Source organism: Babylonia areolata, chromosome 19 (genome assembly GCF_041734735.1).
Source record: "Babylonia areolata isolate BAREFJ2019XMU chromosome 19, ASM4173473v1, whole genome shotgun sequence".
Taxonomy (NCBI): Eukaryota; Metazoa; Mollusca; class Gastropoda; order Neogastropoda; family Buccinidae; genus Babylonia; species Babylonia areolata.
The window spans coordinates 41,102,135-41,129,721 of NC_134894.1; the positions used below are offsets into that span (position 1 = coordinate 41,102,135).

Sequence of the window (27,587 nt, forward strand, 5' to 3'; positions counted from 1 at the left end):
AAGAAAAGACAAGAAGGGAAGAAAGTCAGGAGGAGGAAACGGAGAGAGCAGATGAAGGAAAGGGATGAGTAAAGAAAAGACATTGCCCCACCAACCTCACCACCACTGCTACCCACAAAAATGAATTAAATTAAAATAATAAAAGAAAGGAAAGTAAGAAGATCGTTTGAAACACACATACACAGACACAGACCCAGACACACACACAAACACAAACACACACACACACACACACACACACACACACACACACACAGAATGTTTGACCTCCGGCCAGTATACATTTGAAGTGCACTTGCACACACATGATCGCGGAAAGAAAAGACAACGAGCAAATAAATGAAATAATACCAAAAGTTTAAACACAACATGTTCGTGTGTGTGTGTGTGTGTGTGAGAGAGAGAGAGAGAGAGAGAGATTTGGGAAGGAAAGTTTGGCCAAGTGATGGAAGTTATGTGGGTGTGCGGAGCGGCATTTCTGGCAGCCAAGGCACACTGTAGGCGGGTGTTGGCGTCATTGCTGATCAAACGTGGCCCCTCATCTAACTCCCGGCTCTCATCTTGCCACAAACTCAGCAAGCTCCTCGTCATACACAGACGCACTCATGCATACACGCGCGCGGACACACACGCAAACGCGCACACGCATGCACGCACGCACACACACACATGCACGCACACATATGCACATATATTTTTTCAACTCGCAGGCACCTTTTCGTCATCTTCATGCGTGGACAGTCATGTCCTCTCTCTCTCTTGTGCACATCCTTTTTTTTCTCTCTCTCACTCTTCCCCAAACTACTTTCGCTTTGTCTGCCCCTCTCTCCCCTTCTCCCTTTTCAGTCCCTCTCTCAGTCTCTTCGACACAAACGCTCTCACTCAGATGGGGAGAACATATATCAAGAAGACCTAACCCTCCTTTCAACTTTCAATCCCCGATTAGATTTCTCTGATCAGCGTGTGTGACGGAGAAGAGAAGCTGTGAGACTGGGCCGTGGTGATGTGATCTATGGGCGGAAAGGATGACAGGAATACAGCCAGGGCCCTGGCTCCTGGCTTCTTCCATCCAATCGCCACAGTGGGGGAGAAGGGGAAGATGCAGGGGGTTGTTGTTGGAGGGGATGTTGAAAACGAGGGTGGGTGTGAGGATGGGAAGAGAAGTAAATCCAAAATCGCGAATTCTAATCACTTGCTGTCTGCACGTTCTTTTGTGATGTTTTTTTTTTGTTTGTTTGTTTGTTTTTGTTTTGTTTGTTTGTTCCTGTGGGGAAATATATGCAGACAGTTTTAAAATGTTTTTTTTCCTCCAGTGCCTAACACACACACACACACACACACACACACACACACACACACACTTCTATGCATTCCATTTCTCTGATATATGTATACATACATGCACATGTTCTTTGATGTGAGTGAACAGGCGCATGTGTGCACATAATATGCCTCACGTGCACGCGCATACCCACATGCATGCACATTCAGAGATATGTTTACGACAGTTATGAAATTGTGTGTGGAAAATCACATTGCTCTCTCACTCTCTCTCACTCACTCACTCTCTCTTTCTCTGTGTGTCCCCTCCCTCCCTCTCTCGGGTATATACACACGATCTCACTCACACCAATGGAGACAGTGACATAAAATAAGGAGGACCTAACCCTCCTTTCAACTTTCAGTTACCGATTTCTGTGATCAGAGAGTGTGACGGAGAAGAGAAGCTGTGAGTCTGGGCCGTGGTGAAGTGATCAGTGGGCGGAAAGGATGATAGAAATACAGCCAAGGCCCTGGCTACAGTTAAGGTGTGTGTGTGTGTGTGTGTGTGTGTGTGTGTGGAGGGGAGGGGAGGGGGAGGGATCGGGTGTGTGTGTGTGTGTGCGGGGGTGGGGGGGTAGAGGACAGTGAAGGGTGTCAGTATGGGGAAGGGGTTGCGGAGATGGTGCAGGAAACGGTGTGGCAGAGCGGAGGGGGAGGAAAGAATGGAGTCGAACGCTTCAAGAGTTTTTTTTTTTTTTTTTCTTCTTCTTCTTCTTCTTTTTTCCAGTCTGGTGACTAGATGTCTGAAGTGTATTATTCCTCTGAGAAAGAGATACAGACAGCTTGAAAAAAGAAAAGAAAAGAAAAAAGAAGAAAACAAAGGGAGTTCTCGAACTTTTTTTTCTCCCAGGGCACATGGCATGTGCTCTGTCTGTCTGCCTGTCTGTCTGTCTGTCTCTCCCTCTGTCTCTCTCTCTCTCTTTCTCTCCATACCATGTGAGACCGCTGTTGTATGTTAATGGATTTGGTGACGTTTGGATGCAACAAAACATATGTGATGTCAGTTTTTTCCCTTCCACATTATAAGCAAAGAATCGTTGATCAGTTTGGTCAGATGTGACAGGAAAAATAAAGGAATCGAAAGAAAACTGATTATATTAATTCGCTTTAAAGAAACACCACAAATTGCAGTATTTGGACTATGGAATATCATAATGTTACTATAAGCATATGTAAAATTCAGATTTGGTATTTCTCCTACTCACGTTTATAAAGTGCAATAAATGAGGATGTGCTACCAAGGCACTTACTATGTCCTGCTTGTAATCAACATCTTGAGGGCGAGTCACATGTGTTGTTTGAATGCAAAGCATACGAGGACCTCGGAAAAGATGAAATGGCTCATGCAAATGAGGCTTTGTAACGTCATGCACCAGTAAAGTTTCTGTTATTTGTACGGCTTTCTGTATTAAAAACAACAACAGAAACAAACAAGAAACAGCAACAGTGATTAGGACTGAGTGCTGAACATCAGATTTAGGCCATGGCGTGTATCGTTGATTGAATTAACTTTAAGGATTGCATAAGATAACAAGCAAAATAAAGAAGCAGCTTGGTTTTAAAAACTTGTCGAATCTGCACTTTTGAATAAGTCAGATGCGTGTGGGAATGCCATGTCTATTTAGATTAGATTTACCTCCTTCCGGTCCCATTAAATCAAAATGACCGTGATTGTTTAGTTATTAAAAAAACAAAAAACAAACAAACAACCAAAAAAAAAAAAAAAAAAAAAACCCGTCTTAAGTCTATCTCTCTCTCCCTCTTTCTGTCAGTCTGTATGTATGTGTGTCCATGTTTGTGTCTGTATGTCTATGTCTTGTGTGTCTGTGTCTGTGTGTCTGTGTCTCTTTGTTTGTCTGCTTGTTTCTCTCTGCCTGCCTGCCTGCCATCCTCTCTCTTTCTCTCTCTCTGTCACACACACACACACACACACACACACTCGCAGTAAATCTTGTTTCCTGACAGATCCCTGGAGCGTTGAATTGAATGTTGCCTGTCCCACATCTAATTCCAAAATCAGTTAACGAATTTTTTCACAGCCCGCTCGGCACTCCTTCGGGCCATGCTTTGGTCTTTGGGGAGGAAGGGCGCAGGTAGGGTTACTGACTGGGTTTGAGCTCTTCATGGACATTTTATGCATTTATTCATCGCAGGTTTGTACTTTGAGTTGGTGGTGTGCCTTTTTTTAGGAAGAAAAAACCAACAACAAAAAACAAAAAAAACATGCCTGAAGAAATTACACAACTCCACCATAGTGAAAAAGTGATGGTAAAGAAGCAAGCGAGAGAGCAATCCTGCAGTTTCATCGTTAGACACCAACCAGCGCTTGCTTTTTTTCTTTTTTTTTTCTTCTTTTTTCTGTTGACAGAACAGATTGACATTTTGATCCAAGAAGAGGGTGAATTAGTGTGAGTAGGATGGTACTGTAAGTTCAGAACTATACTGACGACATCAGAATCACTGAGGTGGGTGGCAGAAGAATCAGCCGGGTTGAATATCGGACCGGAAGGCGTGATGGCAAGGACGGAAATGCCAGGTGACGCTCGGCTTCTGGCTTACAAGTAAACTCGTGGTCAGATCTGGTCTCACACCCAGTCTTTTGGCTGCTTACGTCGATTACTGCATGCTTGCATGTCCATGAACAATATTTTTTTTTTGCGTATGTACAGTGTAATTGTTTTCCATGTAATTAAATGAAAGCTGGGGGCAAGAGGGAGTGGGGATGGGGGCGTCGTCGTTGAATGGACTTCGAATAAAATTAATGAATTCCTGAATACATCAGTACTAGTCCTCACACATTGAATTGATTATTTTGTTACCGTGCCCAAAGCGAATCTATACAAACACAATTAAACCTAGCTTTATTTAATTCATTTTTTATTCCACTAAAAAGCATATATTTGATTAATTTTTTTCTACATTCATTATATTCATATTTTGATGTGTTAATTTATGATCAAGTCCTGAAGCACTGATTTACACAAGTTTTATTATATTTATCTGAATGTAAATGGGGCTGTGTTAATTGATAATCGGATAGTAAAGCGTTGATTTTCACATTCACTGCCCTTTTTGTGTGTGTGTTTTTTTTCTGTTTTTTTTTCTGAAAGTCTGTAATTGAATGACAACTTTTTGATGGTTGTACATTTATTTCTACCTGAAGGGATTCTTAACCTTCCATCTCCTTAAACCTCTTTTTCACGTAAAACAAAAATTCGGCAGATACGCAAAGCCAGACTTTCGGTGACGAATCGACTCTCCGTACTTGGGGATTTGAGTACCTGCGAATCCCCCAAACCCGCTAAATGTACGGTGTGTGATGTGGATTGGACAGATATGGCGCTTTGACCTTTATGGCAGCGCTTCCGGGTAGTGATCAATGGAGTTGTCTGGAAGAGCTACGGTACCATAGGGGTTGGTTTTCCTGTCAGCGTTTCCTTCACAGAGTGACCTTTCTAAATCTCGGAGACTCTCTCTCTCTCTCTCTCTCCCCCCCCCCACCCACCCCGTGTTTTCGTGTAGCAGGCTTTCTCTGCCTGTGCCCAATGAAAAATGTCAGACTTGTCATTTCTGTGTCCTCATATCAAAAGACTCTGGTGGGGAATGGAAGAGTGACCAACCTATTTCTGTCTTGCAATTACAGAGGAGGCAGGGCTCTTGACATGCAATCATGTAATTTCATGTCCTCACGGTGAATAAAAAGAATTCCCTCGTATCCTTGGAACCTCTCATGTCCATAGTTCCTTCCCCAAGTCTGTCATCTTTTTGCCGTTTGCTGATAAGCTTTGAGCTGTAAAGACGATGTTGGGGTCGTGAATGTTTGTTTTTTTTCTTCGTTAGTTTGTACCAGCAGTTTATTCAAGTTCTGCTCTTTTGGGGGACATTTTATCCTCAAATTTGAGAGTGAACAAAGATTGACTGATGCGGAGACAATGAAGAAAAGATGACAAATTTAATTCACGTTTATCATTCCTGATCAGTCTCTGTCGTTGATTATTGGCCACAAATAAAACGTTGGCAACAAATGTTATCCAGAACTGAACTCATCATTTTCCCTTGGAATGTTATCCCTGGGGAAAAAAAAAGAAGACTGACGTCTTGTTTCATCTATGGGAGAGAGTGGACGACAAGTCTAATAATTGTTTAATATAAAATTTTCGATATTCTATTCGGTCATTTTAAGAAGAAATGAGTGGGTTTGACACCATTGTCAGTGATGTGAGGAAAAAAGGCTGTTGACATTTCATGTGATGTATACACTGAGATTGATAGACCAGTAGAATTATGATGCTCGAAAGAGATGGGTTCCCTTTATTTTGTGATGAGTGGAAGAGAAGGGTTCCCATATGTCGTGATCTGTGGTTGAGATTGTTCTTAGCTCACGTAACCTGTGCAATATTTTTTCTTATGTCATGATCTATGAAAGGTAGAGTTCTGTGGAACAGAAAGGCTTATAATGCTTGTGATATGTCGTAGTTCTTATGATCTGTGGAAGAGAGGGGTTCGTATTGTGATGTATTTTATGATCTGTGACGTATGGAAGAGAGAGGTTATTTCTTGTGATGCATGGAAAAGATGGGATCTGTGGAACAGGAGGCTTTGTATTTCTTTTGATCTGTGGAAGGTATAGAGGTTCTTATTTCTAGTGTTCTGTGGAAGAGAGGGGTTGTTATGGCTTGTGATCTGTGGAAGAAAGAGGTTCATATTTCTTTCTTTCTCTCTCTCTCTCTCTCTCTCTGTGTGTGTGTGTGTGTGTGTGTGTGTGTGTGTGTGTGTGTGTGTGTGTGCATGCTCTTGTGTACACGCGTGAAACTGAATTGGGTTTTGTCCATAAGTGAGCATCCACAATCCTAAGCGGGAGGCGAGAGTAATGCGGGGTATGGGGGAGGTAGGTTTGGGGCTGGGAATGTGTTTCATTAGGGCACCGGGGTGGTTTTACAGTTGTAAGTATTGATCATGCCCTGTCATCAGACAGGCATGTGAAACTCTTTTCGCCTCGACTCCTCCCCCTCCGCCCCCATCTGTCCTCTCTCTTTCTCTCTTTTTCGAATCTGGATCTAGAATTGTATTTGTTGCCGATCCAGCTGCAAGGAGGTTATTGTTTATTGTCTGTTTCTCCTATTTTGTTGTTGTTGTTGTTGTTGTTTGTGTATTTTCTTTTGTAGATTTATTTGTAATACTGGTTGCGATAATGTGGGTGGGATAGGTATACATCAGTTCGAATGTAGATCTTCACACACACACACACACACACACACACACACACACACACACACACACACACACACACAGCCCCCTCCCTCCCCCTCCCCCCATCCCTCCACACACAGTGTGAGGTGCGTTCTAGCGACAGGCCCCCAGGTGGCGATAAGGAATGCGGGGCAGGGCTGAAGTGGCCAGATGGGGATAGCCTGGTCAGGACAGTCAGCTCCCCCACTATCGATTGACAACTTGAAGGCTGCTGGCCTGGTCTGGCCTGGCTCCGCTTCATCGGGAGGTGTACAGGCTGGTTAAGGAGTAGGGGAGAGGTGGGGCGTGGGGATTGTAAGGGGGGCGAGGGGCCCGGGGGGGAGTGTCGGTGGGTCGAAGGAACACAGTGCGTGTACGCACGTTCTCACACGGACCCCCCTAACCCCTCTCTCCCCGGCTGTCCGTCTCTCTCTGTCTCAGTCTATCTGCCTTTCTGCCTGCATACCTCACCTGACGTCTTTCTCTCTCTCTCTCTCCCCCGCCCCCCCTCTCTCTGCCGCTCATTCACCCACAACACTAGCTTACGAGGCTTTCGACTATCTGACATTCAGTCTGTGGTGACACAATGGAAGGAAACCTTGGACATGTGTGTGGGACATATTGATCGAAGCAGCTGCTGGCTACTGACGTCCATATGTTTTGGAACAAAATATGATGATGTTAACGCTTGACCAAGAGGAACCTTGCGGCAGAGAATTCCACCCTCGACCCTCCCAGCCGCTGCAGGGATCAAACCCAGATTAAAAGTCCAACGCTGTAACCGATCGCCAATCGCGCCCAGTTATACACATATGATCGGTCGGCGAATGCCGCGATTTTAATGATGATGTATCATCTCATACCCCCCCTCCGCAACACGCAACACCCCACTTCCGTCCTACCTCACCACACCCCACTTCCGTCCTACCTCACCACACCCCACTTCCGTCCTACCTCACCCTACTCCATTCTCAAGATGAATGAAGGAATGAAAGCAGTTTGTGATAGGGGCGTATGATATAAGCTTAAGATATAATTCCCTTTGCAGCCAACAGAATGCGAAATGCTTCAGCATGCGAGATATCCCAGCAACCAGATTAAATGACTGCACAAGACGCGTGCACTTTTTTTTCTGATTCTGTCATCATGTGGTTCAATGCATGTTTGTTTCTTTGGGGTTTTGTTGTTGTTGTTGTTGGTTGGTTGTTGTTTTTTGTTTGTTTGTGTCTTGACATAAAATCTGGAGAGTATACATCATGAATACTAACCCACATGCACGTTCTTGGAAACAAAAATTGATGTGCATGCTTGAAAAAAATCACACTCTCTCTCTCTGTCTTTCTCTCGAATGCATGCATGTGTATGTATGGGATTGAACTGATCATGCAAATTACATGAAATTTGTTCATAAAATGATATGTTTTGCTCTTTCTCGTCCATTTGTCTGAAGGGCTAAATGGACATTCATTTTTAAACTGAGAAACCTTGACATTGTTTATCTGTCTGTCTGTTTGTCTGTCTGTCTCTCCCTGTCACTCTCCTTTAAGACTGATAAAAAGATAAAATAATGCATCAAGCATAAATACAGATGCCCTAGTTCACGCCTGTTCCCACAGTCTCCTTAACTTCTAACTTTCAACTCCAGGAGTTTTGAATTTATTGCCAGCACAGCTACTTGCCGAGAACTATCGATGGTTTCCAATGTTCAGTCAGCTACCATTCTTCAGATGAAACAACAGATTGGCTTCAAGTTGGATCGAAACCGAGAAGACGTCGGAACCGCCGTGCGTGTGTGTGTGTGTGTGTGTGTGTGTGTGTGTGTGTGTGTGTGTGTGTGTGTGTGTGTGCGCGCGCGCGCGCGCGCGCGTGACAGATTTAAGACCACTCAGATAAGAACTGTTAAAGTGCATTGGATGAAAAAAGAAAATATGTGAAACTGACAGTGGTCTTGGAGAGAGTGAGGATGAGGATGGTTGAGGGGGGATTAGGTTGTGTGTGTGTGTGTGTGTGTGTGTGTGTGTGTGTGAGGGGTGGGGAGGCAGATATACAAAACGAATCCCAAACTTGAATACAAATACGGAAAAAAAAGTACTTGAGATCATCAGATATAGGAGAAAGGAACAGGTGACTAAATCGGAGTAGGTGTTGAGGTGTTTTGAGGTGTAATGTGTGCGTGAGTTTATTATGATGGTGGTGTTGCTGCTGCCATTGGTCATTCGCAAAAACCGTGTTGCATGTGCTAATGGTTCTTGTGTGCTGAAAGAGAGGACAGACAGACAGACGGAAGATGAAGGTGGCGAGCTCATCTCGTGGCGACAGCCTTTGGCGGTACCGTGGGTCCATTGGCCGCCAGTGGGCGCTAATGAGTCGGGCCTGTGCGGCGCCTCCTTGCCTAGGGCGAAGCAAGTGACAAGACATAGAGGTCCGCCATGTAGGAGAACTGGACTGGATGTCTGCAGTGACAGGCCCGTCACTTGGGGCACGTCCACCCCGCCAGCAGCTGTGAGGCTGAGGGCAGAAGTGTGCAGGGCCAATGTCCTGGCCAATTTTGGGGCCCAGTCATAAAAGTGTTTCCACTCACCCACCCTCGACTGCAGTGTACATTGTGTATGAATGTATGTTTGTATGTATGTATGTTTGTTTGTATGTATATATACATGTATTTGTATACATGAATGTGTGTGTGTGTGTGTGTGTGTGTGTGTGTGTGTGTGTGTGTGCGCGCGCGCCATTGTGGGTTCATAGGGGGTGGAGGAGTTGTCGAAATTATTGGAACTGTCAGAAATGATTTGACTGCAACTGTAAGACATTGTTGAAATTGTCAAAAAGGGTGTCATTGGAACTGTCAGAAATTCTTTTTTTTTTTCTCCCCTGTTTTTGAACTGTGAAAATAATCTCATTAAACCCGCCAAAAAGGATCGACGGAGTCACCAAAAATTATCAGATGGGAACTATGTGAAATTATCTTATTGGAACTCTCTAAAAATATTGAAACTGTCTAAATTGTCTTATTGGAACTTAAGGTTTTATCTTATTGAAATTGTCAGAAACTGACATTTTGGAACGGGTTATATATATATATATATATATATATATATATATATATATATATATATATATACCTACAAAACATTCTTTCTGTCTGCTAGTGTATTTCTTTTAATATCAAAGTGGATTTTTCTACAGAGTTTTATGACAAGAAACAAATGCACTATTTTTAGCTGACAAAATTCTGTTTAGATCTCTCTCTCTCAGTCTGTGTCTGTCTCCCTTTCTGTATTTTCTCTCTCTTTCTCTCTCTGTGACCCCCCACCCCCCTTCTCTCCCGCCTCCATTTCTCTCTCTCTCTCTCTCTCTCTCTCTCTCTCTCTCTCTCTCTCCCTCTCCCCACCCCAGTCTCTACCTTTCTCTCTGTCACCATTTCTCTCTCTCTCCCTTTCTCTCTCTCTCTCTGTGTCTCTTTCAGTCTGCCGGTCTGTCTGTATGTCTGTCTATATGTCTCTCTCTCTGTCCCCCACCCTCTGTTCCTCTCCTAGTCCATCACCAGATCCTTGTTAAAAATTAATGATCGATGTGGTTATTGCAACCGTATTGGAATACTGGACCTGACAGTGGCATGTTCACGTCGTTTCGTGTTTTTGTGTCACCTCTTTCCTCTCCTTTTCACCAGTAATTGATGGACTTAGACGGCTTTTGTCTCACTTCGTTTTATTTTCTCTTGTTGGACGGGAGAGAGAGGGCGGAGGGGTAGTGGACGCATGAATAAAAGATCAGCAGGTAGGCAAGCATGCTGCTGGTGGTTGTCAAGACTGATGGCAAGTGGATAAACAGATATACAGACAGAATGAGATCTCTCTCTCTCTCTCTCTCTCTCTCTCTCTCTCTCTCCTCTCTCCCCCACCCCCCACGCCCCCCTCTCAATTTTTTTGTTTCTCTGTCTTTCTGTCTGTATCGCTGTCTCTCTCTCTCTCGTGTTTTTAGGGTTTTTTTTTCCTGTTTCTTTCTGTCTCTCTTGCCTCTTTCTCCCTCTCCCTCTCTTCCACAGACAGCATGTCCTGTAAAATTGTGAAATAAAGGACATGGAAGGGGAGCCAAAACAAAGGTTTGAACATTCCCGTTCTGTTATGTTATTCTTTGTTGTAGACAGGCTTGGGGGAGGGGGGGTGGCGGGGAGGGATGGGGAGAGACAGGGGGGGGGGGGTGGGGGGGGGGGGGGGGGGGGTTTTTAGTGCCTTCAGAAGTGAACATGTTATTTGGTGATTTGACAACGGGGAACGTGCCTTGTCTTTTATCTGTTTATGTATGGAAAACAGCATTCAAAAGAAAACAAACGAACAAACAAAACGAAACATAAAAGAAAGAGAGAGCAGCCAAGTAGGGTAAGAATGCTTGTACACACACACACACACACACACACACACACACACACACACACACACACACACACATTGTACACACACACACACACACACACACACACACACACACACATTGCACACACACACACACACACACACACACACACACACACACACACACACACACACACGACATCGTTGTACTATCTCAAATCCTAGTTGGAGTTCAGAGCCAGTTGGATAATCTGACATGGGCTTCAGACAGGCTAAGTGTCACGGTCAGTTAATTTTGCAGAAAACTAAGATAACGGTTAATCACTCGTACACACTCATGCTTGGTTTTCGGTTATCGAAACAGACTTGCATGTACCAGTATCTGTCGAAGACTGTGTGTCAGCTTTTCTGTTCCACACTTGTGGCACCCAGCAGAGGAGGCTGAATAATACAAGATGTCTTACCATCTCGCCTGCCAGTTACCTGGGACAGGGCCTTCTCATTCATTCTTCAGCGGGATTGTTGGAGGCTGTGTCACACCTCTGGATCTCTCCATGCACTTTGCCTCGTGAAGGCTGGTGTTTTGTCAGAAATAAAGACTACGGATCATTGTCAATTGTTTGTGCAATGTGCTTGTCAGACTTTGTAGATCTTTGCCCATTCTCTGTTCAGGGCCTTTGTTGGACTTTGTTGGTCTTTGCCGATTGTTTGTTCAGGACGTTTGTCAGACTTTATGGATCTTTGCTGAATGTTTCTTTAGGATGTTTGTCGTGGACTTTGTGGGTCTTTGCCGATTGTTCAGTACATTTGTCAAACTTTGTGTATCTTTGCTGAATGTTTCTTCAGGATGTTTGTCGTGGACTTTGTGGGTCTTTGTCAATTGTTTGTTCAGGACGTTTGTCAGACTTTGTGGAGCTTTGCCGAGTGTTTGTTCAGGACGTTTGTCGTAGACTTTGTGGGTCTTTGCCGATTGTTTGTTCAGGACGTTTGTCAGACTTTGTGGAGCTTTGCCGAGTGTTTGTTCAGGACGTTTGTCATGAACTTTGTGGGTCTTTGCCGATTGTTTGTTCGGGACGTTTGTCAGACTTTGTGGAGCTTTGCCGAGTGTTTTTTCAGGACGTTTGTCGTGAACTTTGTGGGTCTTTGCTGATGGTTTGTTCGGAACGTTTGTCAGACTTTGTGGAGCTTTGCCGATTGTTTGTTCAGGACGTTTTTCAGACTTTGTGGAGCTTTGCCATTATTCCTTGTTCTGAGCGTTTGTCAGACTGTGTGTATCTTTGTCATTAATTTTTGTTCAGAGTGTTTGCTAGACTTTTTGGATCGTTGCCATTATTTTATATATATATATATATATATATATATATATATATATATATATATATATATATATATGTGTGTGTGTGTGTGTGTGTGTGTGTGTGTGTGTGTGTGGGGTTTTTTTTTTTTTTTTTTTTTTTTTTTGGCTTGTTTAGAACATTTGTTAGACTTTGATCTTTGTTGGTTGTTTGTTCAGGACCTTGTGGATCTTTGCCTATCATTCAGGGCGTTTGTTAGACCTTGTGAAGCTTTCTCGATTGTTTGTTTAGGACTTTGTGAATCTTTGCCAATGATTATTCAGGGTGTTTGTTAGTCTTTTCAATTTGTGGATCTTCACCCATTGTTCGTTTTGTTGTTGTTGTTGTTGTTTTGTGGGGACTTTTGGAGGCCATCTCTTTTCTTAATTGTTTATGTAAGTAACAAGTTTGTAAAACTTTTGTTGAGAGCTTACATGTTTGCCGACTGTCTGTGTAGCGTTTTGTCAGACTTGACTTGATTCCCTTATGTGTTTACTGTTTTGTTTGTTGTATACAGTATGTTTGGTGGACACACAGAGAGTAGTGTGTGTGTTTGTGTGTGTGTGTGTGTGTGTTAGGTGACAGAGCTATGTATTCATTCTTGAATGGGTACTTTCTGCTTGATGTGCACAGCAGACAGAGGCTGAGTGACATTGTTTATGTGGCACTCGTGCTCATCAAAACAACTAGAAAACCAGGCCACACACATGCCTTAGCATCGGTGTTATCTTCTCATCCCTTGATGTGGTCAGACTGGCCAGGGAATTCGTTAATTAACCTGCCATAACCTTATGTTTTTGGTGTTCTTAATCAGTGTGCAGTTTGCAAAGCAGCTGGCCAGCAATGGAAACATGCAAAACAACAACAGCAACAAATACACAAAAAAGTATATTTTTAAGAGCCACTGTGGCAAAATGGGTTAGGTGCAGGAGTTATGCTCATGTGTTCACCAGTGATCAGGGTACAAGGCCCCATTTCAGCCTGGTATTGTGTTCTTTGGAAAGTCATTTTGCTCTTATTTTCCTCATTCCACCCAGGTGTGAACTGGTACCTGACCTAGGATGGGGACTGTTAAAATAATGGAAGGAGAGGATCAGGCCCTGCATTCCTATGCCGAGCCCTAGATACAATGGATAAGGTGAATTTACTTTCCTGATGGCTGTAAAAAGGCTTTTGTACCTTTAACCTTAACCTACAGCAATCAGCAGTACATAGTACATGGGTAGTTTTCCCTTCATGCCTGTACTCTTCCCCTGTTCTTCAAGTACCCCACCCCACTCCTCTCATCCTACCCCTCCAGCCCCCTACTTGAGTCATAGTTTTGCATGTGCAGATATGGGGTAGCCTATATGGATTGGTCCACATTGGACCCTTGAGAGTACTTACGTGACAGTGAAACTGAAACCAGGCATGAGCAGATGAAGTGTTCATTGGTCTTGTGAGACTATGGAATTGCAGAACTTAAAAAAAGAAAAGAAAAAAGGATTGGGTGGGGTAGTTGTTTTCTGTTTGGTCTGATTGTTGGCATTGCATCATTGTCATCGTTTGTGACATTGGAGATGAAAGGGAAGTGGGGCTGGTAGAAAGTTGTCAGCTTCTGGAGGAATGGCACATGGTGTGTGTGTGCGTGTGTGTGTGTGTGTGTGTGAGAGCGAGTGCATGTGTGGTTGATGGTAGGAGGGGTGTGAGGTGTGAGCTGAAGAGGTGGTGGAAAAAGCTGATGATGGGAGGTGGGAAGGTTTTTCTGGGGGCACTCATGAGTTCAAAGTTTATCTTCTGAAGCCATTCATCATTTTCTGCACTGGGAGATTGCTCGGAGAGACAGAGAGGAGGAGCAGAGAAAGATGAGCAGCCACAACCCTGTTCTCAGACTGTTGGTAGAAAGGGGAGGGGGAGTGGACATGCAGGGTGGTGGGGGAGAGATCATGCATGTCCAGGTACATATGTGTGTGTGTGTGTGTGTGTGTGTGTGTGTGTGTGTGCATGGAAGGGAAGGAGAGCAGCGGATCACAGCTGAACAAAAACACCACCACTTTTTCCCCTTACTTTGTCAGAGCACTGTTTCATCTCCAAACAAGAAGTTCACACAAAACTTTGGACTGTCTTTACATTGAGAATAAATGCGAACCGGGGATTAATGAAATAAAATAAAATAAAATGGAATAAGATAAGAAAAAATAAAATTTTGAAAAGATACACATCTACGCATGAGAACTGAGTGGGCAGAAGTTAAATTCTGTAATAATTCATGGAAAACTTGGGAAGAGGGAGGAAAAAAGAAGAAAATAATAAACCCCAGAACTTCCGCTTTGCTGTTTTGCGTGATGAATAATAAGCACAGCAAGGCGCAAGGGGGAGAGAGAGCAGGAATTTGGAAACAAACTTGTAGATGTCTTCTGTCCTTTGTGTGTGTCTGTATGTATGTATGTGTGTGTTTGTGTGTGTGTGTGTGTGTGTGTTTGTGTGTGTGTTTGTGTGTGTGTGTGTGTTTGTGTGTGTATGAATCATTCAGAGAGAGAGAGAGAGAGAGATCTATACATATATATTATCTAAAACACAGTAAAAGGCAAGGCATTTAAAAATGAATTTAAAAAACACACACACGCATGCACTTATGTGCACACACATGCACTCACGCACAGAAGAAGAAGAAGAAAGCAAAAGGAACAGTATTCAAGGAAACTAATATCATAAATGTAACTGAAAGAAAAAAGCAGACAGTGAAAGATTGCATCACAAGGGTTTTGTTGAAAGATTCAGTATCATCATGGCATTTTATATTTAGAAAATATGTCTGTGTGTGTGTGTTTGTGAGTGTATGTGCTTGCGTGCACACAGTTCATGCATGCTGATGAACACGGGCACATCCACACACACACACACGCATGTGTGCACAAACACAGACAGACAGACACACACACGCGCACGCGCGCACACACGCACGCACGCACGCACATGCACACACACACACACACACACACACACACACAAGCATTCAAGCCCAGACACACGTGTATGTTCAGGTAGTTAAGTCTGCTCAGAGACAAGGAGAGAGTTAGAGGCTTGAAATCCCATTATATAATTCAAAATTCTCTGTCTTGCTAGTCAATATCAGATCTCATAAGATCCAAAATTCTCTCCTTCATGCAAATAAGCCTCTTTCATACTAGTCTGCATGAAATCACATCAAATTCAGAATTTCTCTGTCATACTAGTCAGCATGAAATCTCATCAAAGTCAGAATTCTCTCTTTTATACTTGTCAGCATGAAATAACATAAAACTCAGAATTGCCTTTTTCATGCAAGACCACATCAAATCATATAATCCAATCTTATTCCCAGTTCAGAAGATAGTGTCAGCGGAAACATTTAGAAAATGAAATTAAGTGTGGAGAAATGAGGTGAAATGAAATGAAACAAAGAAAAGAAAGCTGAAATGAAGTGAAATTAGAAGCCCTTCGCTCAGAAGGTAGAAGAAAAGCATCAGATTGACATTTATTGATCTTGAAAACCCTCCATTATAAGGGGAACATTGGGGTATTTTTTTTAAAAAAGAAGAAAGAAAAGTTTTATCAAAAGGCTGTCAGGCAGATGGACTTGTTCTCAGCTGGACTTGTCTCAAGAATTCAAAACTGTGTGTCTGGAAGCCTCCTTGTGTCCTTTGCAGCACAGCTAGGGGTGACACCACCCACACCCTTTGTGACAACACCTGTCACTCTTTGTTTTCTCTCATTTGTGTTAGCATGGCATTGGAAAAAAAAAAAACCTGGAAAAAGGGGACTTTTTAAAAAGATGGGAGATTGTTACACAGATTCAAAGAAAATTTGAGACTGTGTTCTTTTTAAGTTTTGAATATAATATTTCATTTGTGTTGCTCTTTTTGGGGGAAATTTGAGACATTATTCGTACCTCTTTAAAAAAAAATAAGAAGAAGAAAAAAAGCCAATTCTATGTAAAGTTATGTTGGAAATGAATAATTAATGGTTTCATTCTCTTCCCCAAATGTGCACACATATCTTCATTTTCTGCTTGCATATTCTTTGCTTTGATTGATTTAATCCTTTTGACTCTGATGTTGCTGAAAGTCAGCTGTTAGATTTAAGTTCATTCTGAAATAAGAGTACCATCCTGAAATAGCAGAACCTGGAGAAAAATCGGAATGAAATCCCAAACTTGTTCAGTTGTGGAAAAAAAGGCTTCTTTATTCACATGCTAATGGAACTCAGTTAACCTTTACACACCTTTTCTGTTTCTTATTCATTTCTTCATGGTCATTATTTTGTTTTAGTGTCATCGTTGTTCTGTTCGATCCACTAGTGGACATTGCTTATATTTCATTGAGATAAAAGGGTTAAAAGTTGATTGCAGAGCGAAAAAAAAATAAAGGAGAGTTTGTCATTATTTGTGCCTGCACGCTTAATGAAATGGGTAAAGTATGAACAAGAATTTTGCTGCAGTCTTAGGAGTTAATCAACGTAAGTGATCTCAAAAGATGATGAAGAGGTCTGACCTTTCGTGTGCTGAAATACTGATGCTCAGGGAACAACACTGAGGTGGTTCAGTTTTGGAACTGAATGTTGATTCCCACATGAACATTTCCAGAACGCTGAAAAATAAATCAGCCTAGTGGGCATTCTTATGAGAATAGTTTTTTATCTTATTTTTTTCATTATTATTATTTTTTTAATGTTTTTTGTTTTGCCATCTTGTAGAGAGATGATAGATTATGTTTTTTGCAATGCATGCGCAATGCAAAATTATCTTATCAACTGAGTGACAGTGTGTTTAAGATAATTTATGGCTATAAAAACACATAAGCATGAATGTACATGTGCATGCTCTTACACACACACCTGTACTCACACAGCCATATAATGATATTCGCATGGAAACACTTGCACAACATATAAGTATATAAACAGAGATTTTGACATATGTATACATATCAACACACATTTGTGTGCAAATGTGTGTGTGTGTGCATGTATACATATCAACATACATTTGTGTGCAAATGTGTGTGTGTGCACATACACACTCCTGTACAGGTACACAGGCTTCCACTCATGCTCACTCACATATGCTTGTACATATGCATGCACACACATGCATGCATACACATACATGTATGCGTGTATTTGAGAATGTGTACAGACACACATGCACATGCATATAAGATAACATCCCTCTCCCTCACACACGTGCGTAAGAATGCCTGCATATTCACACACAGACACACAAACACTGCACACAGGCAGCCAAACTCTCGGGAAGCGACTGGTCCTTTCCCAGGCACAGTAGACCACCTCCGCCCAGTCTCTTCCATTTCTTCCGCGGCAGTGCTTTTTCCTAGGGGCCCCATTTTAGTCACTGCCAGTGAAGTATTATACGAAAACCTCATGCATGAAAGCCCCTGGAAATTTGGAAATGTCAGAAAAATGGATGCACAGGGAGTTTGGGGAGGTCCAGAGTGGTGTTTAAAGTTAAGGGTGGGGGTGTGTTTAGTGTCCTTGTCTTTTCAACCCTCTGAACGGTGTCGAAGGGTTAATGTGTGCGTATGTGTGAGAGAGAGAGAGAGAGAGAGAGAGGGAGAGAGATTTAATACCCTGTCACCCTTAATGGGGTATAGAGGATTACATAAACACGTCATACTGCTAAGTCTTTACTAGGAAGTTTAACATAAACTACACTGTTTAAAAAACAACACAAGATGAATGATAGTCTCCTTTGGTATAGGACAGCTCAGGTAATTATTGTATTAGTAATAATGATAATAGTAATGATAATGTACATTTGTATAGAGCCCTTTCTTCTTAAGAGCTCGGGGCGCTTTTCATGAAGGAAAAATTTACACATTCCATAAACCACTCAGATGACTACTCTCTCTCTCTCTCTCCCTCCCCTGTCTGCCTCATACACGCAAAGTGGAGTTGGAGGCATGGGGTAGAATGGAAGAAGTAGGAAACCAAGAGTGCTTACAGATAGGTTTTGAAAACATTAGTTTTTTTGTGAAGAGCGAAAGGCAGAGATGGAGTCAGATGAACAGATACAGACACAGTCAGGTACAGACTGTCACATTCGCACAAACACTCCCACAGTTTGCAAAGAGGAAACCTTTGCACAGGTATCTGTGGATCCCATTTTCAGTGTTATTTTGTATTGTTTAAAAAACACAGTAATTGAGTGACAGTCTGATTCGTGCTCACTGTGCACACATGTTTAGGATGGACAGTGATGGTCATTATTTACAGAACTCTTTGACAATGTGTGTTTTGTACTGCTGAAATTTCAGAATATATTTCAGAGATTTCTGTTATATACATCATCAACACGTCTTTCTGTGCACACACAATGACAATGGACAGATGATGTACATTATTAACAGAACTCTGTGACTATGCCTACAATGGACAGTTGAAGTTTTCACCCTGTGTCAGGTGTTGTGTGTTTTCTGTTGCAGAGTACTCTCGGTCGTCACGTGTTCCAGCAGAGACAGTGCCTCTGTCAGATCCTATCTCAGCAACCCGCGTCCTGTGTGGGGCCCTCATCTTGCCCACCATCGCCACCGTTGTTGGCAAATTGATGTTCGGATCTGTGCAGTCCAACTTCCAGAGGACGTTGCTGGTAGGTCAAGTTTGTCATGCTTAAGAGGGTGCTGTGTGGTTTTCCATGACTCTAGATCGCAAGTTCTGCTTTTGCCAATTAACTTGAGTCTTGACTGGTTGATAACTGCAGTTCAGTTTTCACTACAGTGATATCACGTGACCAACACATCAATTTTAATTGTTTAATGATTCCAGTTCAGTTTCCAGATAGTGATATGGGCTGTCCATGTGCCACGAAAAACACAAAATATCATCCTGGAAAAGACTTTATTATAATGATAGACGAAAGTTGTTCAGAAAGCTAGAGTTAGTTTTTGTTTTCAGTATGTGTCTATTTATATGCCAGGGTGTAGTCTTGGCATGGATGAAATTTAATTGGTAAAATGTCGGCCATACAGATGCAGCATTCATGGAGTTCAAGATATTTAGCCAGCAAAGAAACATTGACATTTTGGGTACTGTCTCAATAATATACTGTTGACAATGACATGATGGGGGAAAATATTCAATCTGCCGTGCAAACGTTACTTTCTCACAGCATAACACGTCAATTCTGTTGGACTGTTGGCGAAGAAGCAAGGTGGCGCCACTGGTATTTATTCCGGTACAAAGACAACATTAACAAGGGACATAATTCTAAGATCATCATTCATATGTCTCTATCTTAACATGTACTTGCTGCCTGTAGCATGTATATACACCATGTTGCAGAATTGAGACATGGGCCATGTTTCAGCCCCAAAACATCTGGTGAACAGATGGTGACATGATTCATGGCAGCCACTGACATCTGTATCTGTTCAGTTTTGAATCTTATCGCAGAAAGTTCCTGTTTAAAAATGTGGTATCAGTGGCAACAACAGGACACACTGGCACACTCATTCCTTCAGAAATGGGCAATATATTCATGATCATTTCACTGTGCTTCAGGCAAAGATGCACAAAGATTTTTTGAAATGGTTCATGCACAAAGCTGTCTACAATTCTTACTCATGCCGAGGTTAAGCCAACAGACACTTGCTAAAGACCAGACTGTCCCCTCTCTTCTTGGGCAAATTTAATGCTTGCATTAAAAAGTCCTGTCCAGATATGTATCTTTTGATGTATATTGTTTTGTCCCCAAACCAGTTGCAGCCAGTGCTACTTGTGTGCTTTCTTGCTTGGTTGGCCTTTCACTTGCAAATTGATTTTCCAGTAATTGCAATCAGTCTTTCTGGGATCTTTTTCTGCCAGGTCTTTTTGTTTTCTTTTGTTGGTTTTCATTGGTATTTTCATCAATTTTTTCCTAGCTTTTCATGTTGTGTGTGTGTGTGTGCGTGTGTTTGTGTGTGTGTGTGTGTGCACGTGTGTGCATGCATATTTGTATGTTGGGTCATGCGATTACAAAAACAAGGACACAAACAAAAAAGCTTTGTTTATACAGCTTTGTCGGGCTGGATGCAGGGAGTCTTTGCTTCATGGTTAGAAGGATGACATTTACCAGGGACCCTAATTGTGTCTGTCAACCTAAAGTCCATCATTATTATGCAGGGCAATCATTTCTGGGGCCTTGTTATCCATGGGGCATTGGAACACCCTGAGTTTTCTGTGGTGCTAACACATTACTCTCTGAATGCTCCTGACACATCTGCGTAGGTCTGTTGGCAGAGTAGGTTTTCCCCTTCTTCCACTCACTGCCTTGCTCTGTCTGTCTGTCCCTTGTGAATTCTCTCGATCACTGTCTGTCAGTATGTCGTCTCTCTCTCTCTCTCTCTGAATCTCTCTCTTCTCTCTCTCTCTCTCTCTCTCTCTCTCTCTCTCTCTCTCTCTCTCACATACACACACGCACACAAACAAACACACACACAAACACACACCAGCAGCACAGATGGAAACCTATAATCTTCGGGGATGGACGGAGGCTGTTATTGTGCATGAAAACATACATGGTATGAGTATGCAAAAAAAAAATTCTGTAAGAATATGCCTGTTTTGTACAGCGCAAATCATTGCTCTTCCTAACCCCCACCCCTTGCCCCCCTCACCTCACTCCTTTAAAAAACAGTGCTAGCATAAAAATGTTTTTTTTTATTTCTAATTTTTATTTCAGTAAAACAGATTGTGAATCCTATGCAAAGGAAATACATTTTACGAATAGTAAAAGAAAGAAAAAAAAAAGCCTGATTCTTTGTCTTTCTGCCAGTCTGTCTGTCTCTTTCTGCTAATAGTTTGCAGCAGATAATATTTTTGTTGCAAAACCTGTTGTGTTCCATTAATTAAGGGACTAGCTGGTATTATGATCCCAAATCGTAAGTGAAAACAAGCAAAGGAAACAACAGCAATAACAATCCAAACAATTACAAAAAGATTACAGAAAAAGAACAAATGAAAATGGACAGGAATGCTGAAATGCACACTGCAACACAGATGGCATCCATATTCTGCAGAAAATCAAAACCTCAACACAAAACTTCTGTTCTCTGTCTCTGTCTCTGTCTCTGTCTCTCTCGTGCGCTTGCACTTTTGCTCATGCTGTTTCTGTGTCTCTGTCTCTGTGACTGTCATTTCCTTATCAGGAATATTTGTTGCTTGCAATCATAGCTGTACTGCTTTTCCTTCACTTGTGTCATAATCTGTTCTTGTACTCTTATCAGTGGCCTGAATAAATTGTCCCTATCCCTCGGTCGGTATGTCTGCCTGTCTGTCTCTTTATCTCTCTGTGCCTCTGTCCGTCTCCCTCTCTTTCTCTCTAACTCTGTCTGTCTGTCTGTCTGTCTGTCTGTCTGTCTGTCTGTCTCTCTCTCTCTCTCTCTCTCTCTCTCTCTCTCTCATTCTCCCTCTCCCTCCCCTTTCTCTCTCTCTGTCTCTGTCTCTCTGTCTCTGTCCCTGTCTCTCTCTCTATCTCTCTGTATTTCATATTTGTCTCTCAATCTCATATTTGTCTCTCAGTCTCTTCCTCTTGAACACCATGTCTCACTCTGTCTGTCTCTCTGTATCTGTCATACTGTTTGTCTATCCCTCTCTCTCTCTCTGCCTCTGTTCGTTCTTTAGTTTAGCGTCTTTTCACTACTAGTGATATTAGACGATAATAAAAAATAAAAAAAGAAAAAAGAAAAAAAAAGAAGAAAAAAAAGGGGGGAGGGGGGGGGGGGGGGGGAAAGAGAAGTGAGAATAAAACAACAGAAAAGGCAGAAAACTACTAAGAAATGCATAACTAACATGAAATTAGCTTTAACAGTAACAGTTCAATAATGATGATAATAACTAAAACCATTAACATGATTATGAAGTACATTAAAGGAATGTAGAAATAGGGCTATGAACGAATGTCTTTGAAAGTTCTACTAAATGAGCCTCGTTAGAAATAACTTCCTCAAAATCATCTGCAGAATAGTTACTCTGTGTGAAATACTTGGGCAAGAAGATACATAACTGCTGATATTGAAACAAACTATGATGCAAGCCGAACTGCTTACCACAAATGCATATAACATTTTTACTATATTTTGTCTTCAGCGCATCAAGTTTTTATACGGAAGAAAGTAGAGGTTATTAATCTTGTATAGCAAGCTGAAGAATTCAGTATTTTTTCTTTAATAATATGTTCGGGGAATAATGTCCCTTTCTGTTTTGAAGACTCTGTCTTCCATCGTTTATGATATCGACCCCATGCTGTTTTTTCTAACGTAGTGTATGCTTCTTTCATGGAAAGTTGGACAAGTATTTTTGTCGATTTTTCTGAATCTTGTGCTCCTCTTTTAGCTGCTTTATCAGCAGTTTCATTGCCATAAATGCCCACATGAGAAGGCACCCAACAGAAACTGACATCAGTACCTTTAATCCTCAAACAATGTACCAAATGATTTGCCTCAATAACTAAGTCATGTCTTGTTTCAAGGCTAAATGATTCTAGAGCATAAAGTACTGATTTGGAATCAACAAAGAATGCTATTTTCAAGAAAACTATTTGATGACTCAACAAGTAGCTCAATGTTTGTATAATAGCAACAAGTTCAGCCGTAAAAATGGAAAGATTCTTTCCAATAAAGTAAGATTTTTCAGCTTTAAAAGCTGGAATAATAAAAGCCGCGCCAGCATTTTTGTCATCAAGAACGGATCCATCTGTAAATATATGGAGATGATTCTGGTATTTTTCTGCTATGTGTATTCTGGCAGTACTCGTCGTGATATTGATGTTTTCTTCCTTTTTTGTTTCAGAATATTTGATATCAAAATCTGCTTTCAACACTTCCCAAAAAGGAATAGGAGTATAAGATGGTTTTATAGCTAACTCGTTCATGTTAACACCAGATTCTTTTAACAGATTTGAAACGTAAGATGCAACTGTTTCTTGTGATGAAATAGCTTTAGCTCTTTTTGGAAAATCAATGTCAGATCTTACTGTTAGTTCATCAGCAATGAAATTTTCTGTCATCGAAGTGTATCTTACAGCGAATTTTGCTGTTGCTAACTCATGATACTCATTTAAAGGAAGAATTCCGGCTGTTTTGTATGTTTCCTGGTTGGATGCATGAAAGGGCACTCCGAGGGCAGTTTTGATTGCCTTACAGTCTACACTTTGAATCTTTTGTAATAGATATTTAGGTGCACTGAAAAGTATTTCTTGTGCATACGTTAACTTAGATCTTACAAGAGCCATGGAAAGATGGATCAGTGTTTTTGTATCCATTCCCCAAGGTAAGTGGCTTAGAATTTTCATTAGATTGATACTTTTCCTTGCCTTTGTGAAGATGTAATCAAAGTGAATGTTCCCTGTCAGTTTTGAAGTAAGATAAACACCTAAAAACTTCACCACCTGTTTATAATCAGTGACTTTTTTAGAGTGACACCCATCCACATACAAATCTCATCAGCATACTGTACTATAACTACACGATTTGACAATACCTTTGGGAGATCCTGAATAAGAATATTAAAAAGTATAGGGGCTATAACTGAGCCCTGTGGAATTCCCATGTCAGGTTTATGTGGTAAAGAATAATGTGTTCCCACCCTCGCTTGGATAGTTCTATTAGATAAAAAGCTTTTTATATACTCATAGAGATTACCAGATATTCCGACTGATTTCAGTTTGTATAGCAGACGTTTGTGCCAAACTTGATCGTAGGCTTTTTTAACATAAAAAAACTTTGCCAAGACACTTTTTCTGCGGGCAAACTGACATTTTATTTGAGTTGTAATTTTTACTAGGCATTCGACTGTTGATCTTCCTTTTCTAAAGCCTGCCTGATTCACTGGAATGATATTGTATTTTTCACAGTAAGTTATTATTCTCAGCAGGACTATTTTTTCCATTAGTTTACTGACATGCGACGTCAAAGCAATAGGCCTATAGCTATTTTTATTATTAGGTTTTCCTGCTTTTAGAACTGGTACCACTATCAATCTTTTCCATATTTGTGGTACACTTCCAGATATCCAGCATTTCTGATATATTTTGTGAGATATCCAACATTTCTGATATATTTTGTGAAGGAAAATGATACATCTCATTTGATATTGCATCGATGCCAACAGAACTTTTTTTTATTGCTAAGGGAAGCTATTGCGGTTTGTATCTCTTCTTATGTAATTGGAGAATTAAACCACAAGTCATTTTGCGGAGTCGGATCACTGTATAAAGGACTGTTTTCTTCTGTGTCTCTGTGTGTCTTACACTCCTGTGATCAACCTTCATTTTTACTATTCTGCCTGTGTGTGTGTGTGTGTGTGTGTGTGTGTGTGTGTGTGTGTGTGTGTGTGTGTGTGACTCTCTCTCTGTCTGTCTGTCTCTGTGTGTGCCTCTCCCCCTTCTCTCTTGCTGTCTGTAAGTCTTGTTGAACTCTCATCCCTCAGCCTCCATTCAAACTTCCCTTCCTTTGGCAGAGTAGGCGAGTTAAGAACAGTGACAGTCTCCAGGGACTTACGGTCTGAGCCATGGTGACAGCGGAACACACGTATCTTAGATATCTGCATCATTCTGTGCCAGTAGCAGGAAAGAGAAAGAAAGGAAGAAATCTCTAGACTCCAGGACAGAAGAAAAACAGAAAAGAAAGGAAAAGATAGGGTAGGTGTGAGAAGTGCATACTTTTGGTTGTCCTTTTTTTCAGCAAGGGGCAGAAGCGATAGGATTTTCATGTGCAACTGATTGATTTGGGGACTGATCCTCCACACACACAGGCACATACAGACTCGCGCACACACACACATGTACACACATACATGCAAGCTCGCATGCGTGCATGCGCGCGCGCGCGCACACACACACACACACACACACACACACACACACACATGCATGCATATACGTGTGCATGGGCATGTGCACACACACACACACACACGTTCTGTCTGTCTGTCTGTCTGTCTGTCTGTCTGTCTCTCTCTCTCTCTCTCTCTCTCTCTCTCTCTCTCTCTCTTTCTCATTTTTGATCCCTTCTCCCCACCTCACTCTTCCCTTCTTGATCTCTTCTTCTTCCTTTTTGTTTCTCATACCACAGGGAACTGATAGTTTTTTGGGGACCCCTCAACTCCCTTCCTCTCTTTTCAGTTCTCTTCATATGCCTGCTGGGGTCTTCCGAGGGAGGAGGTGGGGTGGGGGGTGGGCTGTTGTTGACTGGAGGAAATGAATTGTGTCTGTTCATGTTATTTATCTCCCGGGGTCGGGAGGGACAAAGTAAGGAAAGTTGGTGTTCTTTGACTGTTGGATCCTATGGCTTAGAGTGTTGGTTTACCTGAGCTTTCTTTTTTTCAATTTATTCACTAATTGATCAGTTTTCTTCCGTTTTTTGGTGTGTGTGTTTTTTTTTTTTTTTTGTTTTTTTAACCCTTCAAACCCCCACCTTCCCTCCCCTCCTCCTCCTCTAGTCTGTTCATATTTACCTGTGGGGTTGGAAAGTAAGAAAGTTGGTTGTTCTTTGATTCCCTTTGGCAGTGGGGAAAGGGGTTACAGTCGGCTTGTTCATTTGTTTGTCTATTGAGCAGTATTCATTCTGTTTAAAAAAAAACAAAAAAACAAACAAACAAAAAAAAAAGTCCAGGTGGAGGGAGGTGTGGTGGTGTGGGAACTGATAAATCTTGAGTGCTTGTTTAAATATGTTTACCTCAGTGTGTGTGTGTGTGTGTGTGTGTGATGGAGGGAGGAGGGAAAGAAAGCATGCTTACACTTTCAGTTTCATCCTTAGCTTGCCATCCCCTCCCTCTCTTCCCCTCTCACCCCTCACTTCTAACCCCACCTTGTCCCAATCCTTCACAAGACAAAAGACCAGCAGTATATATACTGTAAGTGAACAAGGCCTTTTTCAAACTCAAAGCTTTAAAACAGCGGAGCGAAAAATTGAAACATTATTTGATTGAACGAGTGAAACAGAAAGAACAAACCTTAGAAAAGGTTCCCCTCCCACCCCCATTCATTTTCCTTTCTGATTGATTTGACAGTGCAGGCTTTTTTGTTTGTTTGTTTGTTTTTTTGTTGGCAGTGTTTTTCTAGCTGTTCATCAACCTCTCGAGGCTTTGCAAGTTTTTCTTGTTTTGTTTTCTCACCTTCACTGCTGATCCTTGGTGAAAGACATCAGTTAGCAGGGCGTGAATTCTGAGTGCAGTTGCTACTTTTTGCATTCTCCTTGCTGTTGATTTTGCTGAACAAAAGTAATGCAGTTCCAAGAGGAACAGGTCCAAATGAATAGTTTCAGTTTCAAGGTGTGGACTGATCCATACACGCCACACCACACCTACTGGGGAAGAAAAAGAAGATGCTTGATCTTTGCATAAACTTAACACGCTGATCAGGCTTTGAGAGCCTATCCTTGGTAAATAAAAAAAAAAAAAAGAAAGAAAAAGAAAAAAAAAAGAATTAATAAAATGAAACGAAGAAATAAGTAAATAGATTAAAATATAGTGAAGGGAAAGATATGTAGAACTGGAAGGCAAAACATTGAAATAAAAACATGAAATAAATGGGCCATGTTCCAAATGATTATATAATGACTGATGTGTAAGCTGTGTCTCAGGTGAAAGACCTTCACTGACAGGCATGTATACACATCAGCAGCAGTCAAGAGGTTAAGAGGTGCCATTCCTGGACAGAAGAGCAAAGTGATACATATATATATATATATATATATATATATATACATACATATATATCTATATATATATATATATTTATATATATATATTTTTTTTTATAAGCATAAATCCAAAATTTCCTGATGGTAGATGGTAATGTACACACAGTATGTTTTTTGTACATCACTGCATGGATGGAAAAAGAATATATATGTGTTGTGTTCAGTTATGATCCATTCTTTACTGCGTTGTTCTGTACTATTGTGCTTGCAGATCATCATAACATGATCACAGTAAAATATCATTTACCACTCGCTCTGTTTCTGTCTCTGTCATTCTTTCTGTTTCTTTACCTCTGCCCCCCACCCCCTTCCCTTCTCTCTTTCTCTCTATGTGCTCACCCCCCTCTCAGACACACGCAGATGTTAGTTAGCATATGAGGAAAAAAATGTAGATATTAAATTTCATGTCCTGACATGTCATGTGAATTCTAAAGAATGGGTTGTAAAAGGAAAGCAAACTTTGATGTCATTTGTTTTGAGTTATTGATTTGTCAGTTCAGGCTGTAAGAAACAGATTTTTTTTCTTTCCTTTTTTTTTTTTTTTTTTTTTTTTTTTTTGTTTGGGTACATTCACACCCAGCCTTAAAAAAAAAAAAAAAAAAAAATCTAGCTGTTGAGGAAATGAGACAGAAATG

General features: G+C 41.4%; 1 protein-coding gene across 1 annotated transcript in view; it reads left to right on the forward strand.

The window, feature by feature from the left end:
• Nucleotides 1-27,587, forward strand: part of LOC143293715 (E3 ubiquitin-protein ligase MARCHF5-like) — an 81,711-nt gene that overhangs the window by 42,801 nt on the left and 11,323 nt on the right. The window contains exon 5 of the mRNA XM_076604910.1: nt 18,700-18,863. Coding sequence (XP_076461025.1) covers nt 18,700-18,863 — 164 coding nt within the window. The remainder of the gene's footprint in view (nt 1-18,699; nt 18,864-27,587) is intronic.